Source organism: Phacochoerus africanus, chromosome 6 (genome assembly GCF_016906955.1).
Source record: "Phacochoerus africanus isolate WHEZ1 chromosome 6, ROS_Pafr_v1, whole genome shotgun sequence".
Classification (NCBI taxonomy): domain Eukaryota; kingdom Metazoa; phylum Chordata; class Mammalia; order Artiodactyla; family Suidae; genus Phacochoerus; species Phacochoerus africanus.
The window spans coordinates 84,917,667-84,929,011 of record NC_062549.1 but is presented as its reverse complement, the minus strand read 5'-3'; the positions used below and the strand labels follow the sequence as shown (position 1 = coordinate 84,929,011).

The 11,345-nt window shown below is 42.8% G+C and overlaps 1 protein-coding gene across 4 annotated transcripts in view; it reads right to left on the bottom strand.

Moving 5' to 3' along the window:
- Positions 1-3,788: 3,788 nt before the first annotated feature.
- Positions 3,789-11,345, bottom strand: part of FAM78B (family with sequence similarity 78 member B) — a 91,737-nt gene continuing 84,180 nt past the window's right edge. For all 4 annotated transcript variants that reach the window (XM_047784018.1, XM_047784020.1, XM_047784019.1 and 1 more), the window contains exon 2: positions 3,789-4,538. In XM_047784018.1, coding sequence (XP_047639974.1) covers positions 4,016-4,538 — 523 coding nt within the window. In that variant the 3' untranslated portion in view covers positions 3,789-4,015. The remainder of the gene's footprint in view (positions 4,539-11,345) is intronic.

The window sequence follows — 11,345 nt, the reverse complement described above, 5'->3', positions numbered from 1 at the left end:
TCGAAACTGCTGCTGAGAACGTTATTTTAACCAGTGAGATATTCTTAGTACCAGGAAAGGGGAGGGGAGTTGTAAAAAGGCCCATGGGATGGGAGGTAGAGAAGGAATCAGCCTCCAACTTTCCCAGGTGCTGTGGACCAAAGCAATGACCTGGGGAGGTAAAATGCTGCAAAAGGCCCAGATTAAGAGTTCAATCTCAAAACGGCTGACACAGATAAAAGGGAATCAGGGACATTTGTTTTTGGACATAATTGTTAAAAGGATTTTCCCCTGTCCTTTCAAGGATGGATTTAATTGTCTTTAGTGCTAAGAGGGTGAATGACTCAAGGATAGTGACAATGTTTTGGTAGAGACAAGAGGAGAACTGTGGTTCTCAGGTCCGTGGGACCATGCCACAATATGAGATATGGGAGACCCAGGGTCTTTTCTTGGTTCTGCTACTAATTATTTGAGCCTGAACAGATGCGCTAATATATCTGGACTTCAATTTCCTTGAGATCATGGAATAAAACATCTCAAGGGTAACTAAAGCATCTAAGACTTATGAAATGCTTTTTTACACATAGGACCCAAAAACTCTTGTGCCAACAGTCAACTGTTATGTATATGTGTGTTTAGAATCAAAGATAGTACTAAGATCAGCCAACTAAAACCTAATCAAGTCACACATAAGTCTCTTTAAATTTTTTGTTTGTTTGTTTTTTAAGGCTGCACGCATGGCATATTTAAGTTCCCAGGATAGGGTCAAACAGGAACTGCAGCTACCAGCCTACACCACAGCCACAGCAATGCGGGATCTAAGCTGCATTTGTGACCTACATCACAGATCAGGGGAACACCGGATCCCTAACCCACTGAGCAAGGCCAGGGATCGAGCCCATATCCTCATGGACACTAGTCAGGTTCTTAGCCCACTGAGCCACAGTGGAAACTACCAAGTCCCTTTAAATTAATGGCACCTGGTATCAGACTTAAGGACTGTCAGAGGAAGAAAGGCCTGGTGGGAGGGTGGAGGTGACCCTAATAGAGACTTCAAGGTGAATTCTCTCTTGTTGGGGAGACTTTCATTTAACAATGTCCTGACTAAGCTGAAATGTAATGATTTAAGGATGAGAGAAAGAAAAGGGAACATTTCCTTGTAAAGGCCCAACCTAAAGTAATAGGCTGCAGAGCAATAGAGCATTCTGCCAAACTGATTTCAGAATTGAGAGACCCAACCATAGAGTTGACAAAAGTATCACTGACAATAGTCATAATATATATTTGCCCAGTGCTTTTAAATTTTATAAGCACTTTCACATCTATTTTTCTCAATTTTGTTATTACTTAATTTTCCATAAAACTGGCCTGGGGTCATTTCTTTAAAAATTCTGAAAAGTGTAAGTTTTCAGTGGGAACAAGTCTAGCTAAGTAGGTAGCACTTTGCTTTATAAATACAGTTGTACCTCTGAAAAAGTTATGCTATACGTGCATGTAATTGTGTAAGTCATATCTTATTTTCATGGGCAGAAATCTTGTGTAGGATTTTGTAACATAAAAATACTTTCTGATTAATATTTTGTCTGTTAAAATTTTTGATTTTTAAATATCAGGTTTTCTTAAAGTAAGGCCACATGGATTAGATTCCAAGATCAGTATCCACACTCCAGAATTCCATAAGGATAGCATCTAATTCAATCACAGGGAGAGATTCCTGTTTCTGATGTCAGCATGGAAATTAAGCAGTTTCATATTTAAACCATGGAGCTCTCTGGGGCTACCTCTTCCATAAAATAAGGAGGCATGGAAACGGCCAGGGAATCCAAATGTAATAGCTGAATTATTTCTAAATGGAATGTCTCCAGGTCTTCTGTGAGTCACCGATGTGTCATTAATGTGGTGTTATAAATAGCTCAGCTTGCCATCAATAACTGATCTATGAGAGAGTAGCTGGTGGTTGAGGTGTGAGTTAACACTACATAATTTGGAATGGATCTGTTAACCCTGCAAAGAAGCACCATCCTCTGGGATTAGAACCTGAAATAAATTAGATTAAACTGCATTGTTAATAAAAGTAATAAACAAGTCTTCCTGCTTTTCCTTCTCCATCTTCAAACTCTGATAAAAGACAGATCATTGGAGCCAACTACAGGAGTGCAGTAACTTCTCCAAATATTAACTCTCTCACCTCTGAAATTAAGCTGGCAATATACACCCACAGACTACGCAATGACATTGTGAGAATTTTATAATTATTGGCATGGGGGATTTTGAACAAGGATCTATTATCTATCTATCTATCTATCTATCTATCTATCTATCTATCTATCTATCAAGTTAGTACTATTGAGAATAAAGGGAAAAGCTCTTTTTGTGGTGATTTGAGCCAGAAGAGCCGGAAAAGTCCTTATTGTAAATACTGTAAACCTCAAAGTTTTTATTGGCCTGACTAAAGTCAATATCTCTATTGGTCAGATCTCAGCAATACAAGTTTGCCTACTGTGAGTGATTCAGATTTTCATTAGGAGCTCTGAAGTTAAGCATTTATTAAGTACTTCCTCACAAGTGCTCAAGTAGTTAAAGTTTAGCTTCTGTGAAACTGAGCTAAAATAAACATATAGATACACAAAGTATGTGCAGTGTTTGCATAAAAGCTATAAGTACACATGCAAGTACAGCTGGCAAATCTGCTAGTAATTATGCTATCTGCATTCTGGCCTGTGTGCTTGCATGTGTGAATGTGTGTGCACATAAGCAAACGTGTTCATTCTATGTGTTCAATCATTCAGAAACTAAAAAAAACCTCCAAAGAATAAAAATATTATTCTTATTTGTTGAAATGTTCTTGAAACCCTACATGGGTTCATGTTTCATAAATAATTATCTTTTTGTAAACGTAGGGCTGGTAATGGGAACAGAATAAGAAGCTGTAAATCACAACTCAGATCTCACTAAAAATCTGGTGAAGGACCAATATATCACAGATGCTACAGAATACAGAAACTATTTATCCAAATACTGTGACTGAGGATACTCTGAATAAGCAGTTTTTGGAAAGAGGTGGGTAGATGGAACCATTGAGAGTCTCCATCAGTTAGAACCACTGTCAGCACCTCGGACAGTTCCGAGGACGCTCTCCTTCAGAATGGAGCCAGTTTTCTAAGTGTTTCTTTCATTCCAGGGAGTGTGTAGCTGATCTGATGATTAACTAATACATGCACAGGTATTATTTTTCTTTTTTTCTTTTTCTTTCTTTTTTTGTCTTTTTAGGGCCTCACCCACAGCATATGGAGGTTCCCGGGCTAGGGGTTGAACTGGAGCTGTAGCTGCTGGCCTACACCATAGCCACAACAATGCCAGATCCAAACTGTGTCTGCAACCTACACCACAGCTCATGGCAATGCCAGATCCTTAACCCACTGAGTGTGGCCAGGGATCGAACCTGCATCCTCATGGATACTAGTTGGGTTCATTACATCTGAGCCACGACAGGAACTCCCACGGGTGTTATTTTTCAATAACAAAGCATTCCCTTCTCTTTCCATTGCCCATTCTCTTCACCACCTGACTTTCATTCCATCCCCTTCCCCAGCACCCTCCAGCTGGACAGCGGGACTCTCTTACAAACACCTGGTGTGGATGTTCTCACTCTCACTTCAAATTGGTTGGGAAGCAGCATTTACCACAGGCACTGTTTAGTTTCGTTTCCATCCCCTGCATCTCACAGGAAAGAAATGGTCAAGAGTTCAGATAAAAGAATCATCCTGGTCAGCTCCAAAATATGGCTACTTGCATGGTAATCACAGCAAGTCTGTCAAATCAGTGATTTCTTTATTCCTAAAAGGAAGGGACTTTTCCTAAGGATTATGGTTCTACCACCCAAAGAGCAGCTCCACTCTTCACAAGTGGCTGCAAAGGCTGGCAAACTGCGAGGTCTGCTTTGGCTCAGAAACTCAGTTTGGCTCCTGCCACCCCTGGCAACCTCCCTGCGTGTCTCAGTGGCATGTGCTCCACACACAGTCAGGAGAGTCTGCTTCTACTTAGGAGGGATCACAACCAGAGGTGGCCCCCGCTTGGGCCTCCACATGAGGACCTGGGCATCGTTGGCATTGGGTTTCACTAGTGCGTTGGGGGGGATGGGCTCCATCCGGCTCAGGATCCGGGGCTGCTCCTGCTGAGTCCTGCCTACCAGCCGGGCACGTTGCCCCAAGAGCTGAAGAGGGTCCACCTCAATGTCCACCCTCATCCTCCACTTGATGGTCTGCAGAATGATCTTCTCTTTGGTGGTGGTGTTCATGGCCACCAGCCAGGTAGTGAAACTTTGGTCCCTCTTGATCCTCGTGAGCAGAGGCACATTGCTGTCACTCACTGGCACTGCCCACGTCACACTGGGGTAGAAATTGTCATTCATGCTGACGGAGAACCTGGAGATCTTGTTGGTGGGGCCAACCAGGGTCACAGTCTCTGTGGTGTTCCCGTACCAAGGGTAGCTCACCCCATCTGAGTCACTGATGGCTTTTACTCTCCCTTCCCTCAAGTCAGGAAGTTCCCAGCTTGACCTGGCAAATCAGAAGAGATGCACAAGAAAAGAAGAGGCTGAATGAATTTTTCAAAAGCTGGAGAGGTGCCCACCACTTACGAACACAGTCAACTTGGGCAAAATGGGAAGTTCAGAGGGGGAATTCAGGTCAAAAAGTTCTATGCTGTGCTGCTTCAGGATTAAATGAGAACAAATCAAAACAAAACAAAAATACAAAAGCAATACCAAAAACAAGCTAAATTAAATCACCTCTGGTCCAACTGGAAGCCAAAAGCTCAAAGAAGCAATAGTGATACACACAAGAGGCACCAATTAGTTGGAATAGTGCAGTTGTAATGGACTTTCTAGAAGCATTCCATTGCAAGACCCACTTTCCCAGGAAGTATGTGTGTGTAAGGTTTGTTTGTTAAGAGAAGGTGGTAGCTGAAATCTGATGTACTTGGAAGGAAGAAACAGGTGCAAAGAAGGGCAAAAGGAGGTAAGGTCAAAGGTTATATTGATTTCCTAGGAAATCACGGGAGTAGAATTTCTACTCATTGAAGAAAGTTGTTTAAATTACAGTCAATGGCCAATCCAGAACTTATAAAACATATACATAGAAACTCATTACATAGGAGATAGTGGTCACCTTTGGGAAACCACCTCGATGTACAAGTTGTGCCATAGACTGGCATATATAGCCTCAAATATGCTGTTCTTCCATCAACTCTAAGTCCAGGCTGGAAGTCTACTTGCTTAGTTTAGTGAACTTGCCATTCTTGGCACTTTGCTACTTCTCCTGACTGCCCCCAACCTTGAACAGAAGGAAGGAGGAAGCTATGTGCCCTATCTCAGCCCATGTCTTTCCCCCATTATCATTATCATCCTCAAGCTGATACTTACTGAATGCTTACTCTATTCCAACCAATGTGCTAAATAATTATGTTTTCTTAGTTAATGCTCAAAATATCCTTCAAGATAAATAAATACATTTTTATTTCCATTTACACATGAGAGGATGGAAGCTTAAAGATGTTAAGGTACATGCCAAGGTTCTACAGATTGTAAGAGGTGGAGCTGGGAGTTGTCCAAGGTCTATGCTTTTGACCACTGTGCTACACTGCTTTCTGAAGTGCCCTTACATGATGCTGGAGGAAGCCAGAGTGGAGGAGAGTCAAGCTATCCAATGAACTATCAGCTCTCAGAGCAGCCATGGAGAGCTGGACTGGTCCCTAATAGGGGCAGACATTTAGTCAGTAGAGTCTGGCTAAGCACCCTCCATTTATCCAAAATTTCCTGCGACCAAGAATGATTCTCAGTACTGTTTTATAAGAATTTAATAATTAAAGAAAGAAATGAGACTGCTCCACTCCTCAGCTTAGGTGGCAGTCTTGTTTGATATAAAGTTCTTCCTGGACTTCCCATCGTGGCTGAGTGGTAACGAACCGGACTAGGATTGATGAGGATGCAGGTTCAATCCCTGGCCTTGCTCAGTGGGTTAAAGATCCAACATTGCTGTGAGCTGTGGTGTAGGTCACAGACGTGGCTCAGATTCCATGTTGCTGTGGCTGTGGCATAAGCTGGCAGCTGCAGCTCTGATTCAACCCCTGGCCCGGGAACTTCCATGTGCAGCAGGTGCGGCCCTAAAAATAAATAAATAAATAAATAAATAAATAAATAAATAAATAAATTTCTTTCTCTTATGAAGTGACAGAAGATCCTGAAGGACTTTATACTCATGGCCTCAGAGGGAGTTGCATTGCCAGGTTAATACTGAAATGTCTCAAAATCCTTCACATGGGGACATGGAGACACAAACTGCTGCCTCCTGCTGTCACTACAGCACTCTCTATGCTAGTTATCTTCAGCCCAAAGGGAAGAGAAGCCTGGATTGCTAGAGAGGAGTTGAGCTCACAGCCACAGGAAACTTTTCTCTTGCTTCCATGCTACTATAACTGTAGTGTATAATGGTTGGCAGAAACATAATGGTTGGCAGAAACTAAGTAAGAATTGACTTGATGGAGAAAGTTGGAGATAACCCATTTTTCTACCCATGCTAGTTTTAATTGAGCCAAGGAGTAGCTCCCAGGTAAATCTATAGTCACTTGTTACTGTACAAAAGGGAATCAGTATTGTTTGAGTGGGATATAATTATACATGGGTCAGGTCAAGTGAGAAAAAAATCTGCCTGTGGGGTTAATGAAATGGCCACACTGGAGGCAGATTTATTCCCCAAGTCAAAGGTTGAGACAATTATTCAGTCACCAGCCATTCATTTTCTGTGTTGCCTCAATCCTGTTCTTTGTTTTTGTTACAGTGTCTGGGCCCTGCTGGCCTTCGGTATCCTCTGTGGGGCCGGAGGATGAGTATTCTCAGTAGCATAAAATCAAACTTACTCTCCTGAACTAAACGCTGGGCCAGCTCTGGCATGTTGCCTGGAGAATTTGGCTTGCTATAACACTGTTCTTTTCAGGACTGGATCTCTTGCCATTCAATTCAATTACTTTGTCTATAGAGTCTTTACAATTCATATTTGTGCCTCCATTTTCCTGCCCAGAGCTACATGAGCAGAGACGTGGGCTCAGAGTCTAGATATTATGGGAAAATCTCAAAGCTTAGTTGGGTCCCAGATTTTCTGAAAACAGAGATAATACAATAAAGCTGTATTCTTATGCCTATCTTGAAAGACAAGAAAGATCACCTTGTCTTGAAGTAGTCTCTAGAACAGAGACATAAAGTAGGATTCTCAATCATCACATCAAAACAAAAGCACCTGGCTCAGTGTAGCCAATGGGTTTGGTGACCTGGGGCGGCGGCTACATACTCATTCCATCCATTGCTGTGACTTCTGCCATTGCTCAATTGGAAATCTCTTGGATCTAAGGCATGTTCTCTTCCACAGCCCCAGGGACCCCAGGACTATATCATTAAGGGAGGATTTGATTTTTGGAAGTGGCCAAAATTTATTATGACTTATGCCTAGTGAATAGGGAGTAGATTTTTTTTTTGGAAAATTATCATATTATTTTTCTTTTATGAAAAAATAGGTATTAATGTACATTCCAATGTGGTGGATTTTTAGTTTTTATTTTTGCAAAAAGAGTTATGTCTATAAAATGCATGACTGTTTTATGTAGCTGAGAAGTTGGCTTTGATAGTAGTTTTCAAAGAGGTTCCTGATAAGTTCCAAGAATGGTAACAACACTGGAATCACTCTATGACCATTTAAGAGGACCTCTTTGAATGGAATGCCAAAGGCACGTCGAATTCCACATAGCCCATGCCAAACTCACCATCTCCACCATAAACCTAGACCTGCCCCCTGTCTCAGATGCAGGCTTTAGCCCGCTGCTTACCCCATCTTCCAGGCCAGAAGTCAGAGTTCTCTTTGGCACTTCCTTTCCCCGCTCCTGGACTGCCACAGCTACTTGCATTTGCTCCATAAGTGATGCTTGAGTTTATCTTCTTTTCTCCATCCAGTCTCATTGTCCTCATTTAATCCAAGCCCTCAGCATCTCTTACCTAATCTACTGTAATGGTCCATACTCGCCTCTCTATGTCCACCCCTGATCCCCCTCCAATTCATCTTTTAGGCTGCACTGGTGCTCAAAAGGGCAGATCTGATTATGTCTTTTCTATACCTAAAACCCTTCAAAGGCTCCTTTACGTGGGCATCACTGGCATCACCTACAGGATAAAATTCAAGTTCTTTTTAGGACATATGTGGCCCTCTGAGGTCTGGCCTCCTTGTCCCTACATACCAGGCTGTTTCTCACTTGTGCCCCTTTGCTCATGCTGTGCCCTTTGACTGCACTTCTCTTTCCCCTCCAAAATCTCACTGTATTTAACTACTCATTTTGTGAATCATTGCATACATCATCTCCTCCAGGAAGGTTTCTCTTCTGTGCTCCCATGGATATATCCAGATCTTTACAGATCCCAGGTTACATTAGAATTATCTGTTTATGTGTCTATCTTTCTCATTAGATTACAGTTTCCTTCAGGCTTGAGGTTGTGAGTTATTTTTTTAATCACTACTATCCAGCTCATTACTGGCATGTAGTAGACCATAATCTTTGTTGAAGGAATAAATAAATGTTTTATTTGAGTCATTTTCATTTCTATATACCTGGAACTTGGCAGACTTGTATATAATGAAGTGCTTTATCACAGTTTTATACTTTATATATATTCACTCACCTTAAAAAAAAAAACAAACCTAACACTTACTATTCATTTAGGATCTATTATTAGATTAGCACCATGCTTAATACCGAAAATGATTTATTCTTGAGGGGAACGTGAACAAGCCACACATAAATGAAAAATGAATGAATTGGTGAATATAACTATTTTTAATGACAATTCATGCCACCATATACCCACATTTTTATATGACACATACTCTGAGTGATACAGGAAGTCAGAGACATGGACTTCCATGTAAGGCCACAGTAAGGGGGAAGATTTGCAGAGGAAATGGGAAGTAAAGTGGTGGGATTAAAGAGAAGCACCCCCAGGTGGGAGGTTCCATCATGGGCAAACATGTGACATCTAGCATGAACACGGAGGATCATCTAGGAATGCTTGTGTTGGGAAGAGTGGAGACCAGGCTGGCTGGGAGGGTAGCATCAGTCTGTGAATTGCCTTCCATAATGTGGGCTTAGGCACTGGGCGTCCTCCTAGGGGTGGTGGGACTTTTGTGCCAGGGAGAAGGGTGATATGAAAAGGAGAATTAGAGCCCTAAAGGGAAGGGGGAATAAGGATATCTAGAAGCTTTTACAACATTCTAGGTGACTTCCTCCCCTCCCCCCCAGGTTTTTAGGGCTGCACCTGCAGCATATGAAGGTTCCCAGGCTAGGGGGCTAGAGGTCGAATCAGAGATGCAGCTGTCAGTCTATACCATGACCCCTACACCACGGCTCATGGCAATGCTGGATCCTTAACCCACTGAATGAGGCTAGTGATGGAATCTGCATCCTCATGGATACTAGTAGGGTTTGTTACTGCTGAGCCACAAGGGGAACTCCCATTCTAGGTGATCTTTAATGAGGTTTCCATCTATGCTGGTGGCTGAGGGAATGGAGGAGGGGCCATGTTTAAGAGATGCTGCAAAGGGAGATTCTCTGAGGGCTGGAAACTGATTGACTGTCAGAGACAAAAGAGAGGATGAAGTAAAGCAACCACCAAACTCTCAGAAGAGCCAAGCCTGGTTGAATGGTTGAGTGGTCCGTGTGTGTGTGTGTGTGTGTGTGTGTAAAATCATTCTCTGAAGTAACAAGATGCGGTCTCACTGTCACTGACATTCCACACCCATGCTTGGACCCACCCATAGTGGTATTTCAAGGTGTGAAGCCCTGACTCCTCCATTAAAGAGTGAGGATGGATTTATTATTATTTTTTAATTATTTTTCATTTTTGTTGTTGTTGTTGTTGTTGTTGCTATTTCTTAGGCCGCTCCCGCGGTATATGGAGGTTCCCAGGCTAGGGGTTGAATCGGAGCTGTAGCCACCGGCCTACGCCAGAGCCACAGCAACGCGGGATCCGAGCCGCATCTGCAACCTACACCACAGCTCACGGCAATGCCGGATCGTTAACCCACTGAGCAAGGGCAGGGACCGAACCCGCAACCTCATGGTTCGTAGTCGGATTCGTTAACCACTGAGCCACGACGGGAACTCCGGATTTATATTTTTTAATATAAGTTTATATTCTTTGCCCAGAACAGTGTCTTGCACATGATGCATGCTTACTACTCTCGTTTCTCCTAGTATCTCAATATCTCCTTTCTGATATTCTTTGCTGGTTCTGCTTCTTCTCTCAACCTTTTAACACTGGAGGGGCCCAGGTCTCACTCAGTCTTTGGTCCTCTTTTATTTTCTACCTGCCTACATTCTCTTGGTGAATCTGCTTTTGTGACTATATGTGCCATCTATACTCTGACAACTTCCAAATTTCTATCTCGGGACTGGATTGCTCCCCGAGCTCCAGAACCATATACCCAACTGCCCACTTGCCACAACTTCAGAGAGTCACCTTTGAACACTCTCTCACTTTCCATGTATTCACTATCAGAAAATCCTTTGGATGTCATCAAAACAGATCTAGAATAAACTCTTTCCCCTCACCTCCATCACCACTACCCTACACCAAGCTAGAGTGGCCTTTCCTGGGTTAATGCAAGAGCCTCCTAACGCGTCTCCTTGCTCGCATCTCCACTCTGCTGTCCTAGTCCATTTTCAACATGGGAGCCACAGTGACCGTGTTAGATGTATGCACAATAGTGTCACTCCTTTGTTCGAAATGTTTCCATGGCTCCTAAACCACTCAGAGAAAGCTCAGGTCCTTAAAAGATCTATGTGGCCTTACATCACTGGGCTCTCATGTTTTCTCTGACTGCATCTCCTTTTCTCTCCTTCTGGCCCATTCTGGCCTCTGTGCTGTTCACTGAGCATGCTAGGCAACCTCCCACTGCAGGGTCTTATCACTCGCCCTTCATTTTATCTGAAGCATTCTCCCCTCAGGATCTGAAAGGCTTGCTCCCTTATCCCTGTCATCCCTGGCTCAAATATCATATTTTTAGTGCAATCTTTCCTGACAGCCATATTTTTAAAATTAATTAATTAATTAATTTTGTTTTTTAGGGCTGCACCCATGGCATATGGAAGTTCCCAGGCTAGTGGTTGAATCAAAACTACAGCTACTGGCCTATAGCTACAGCCACACCCATGAGGGATCCAAGCCATGTCTGCGACCTACACCATAGCTCACCGCAATGATGGATCCCCGACCCACTGAGTGAGGCCAGGGATCAAACCTGCATCCCCATGGATACTAATTGGATTCA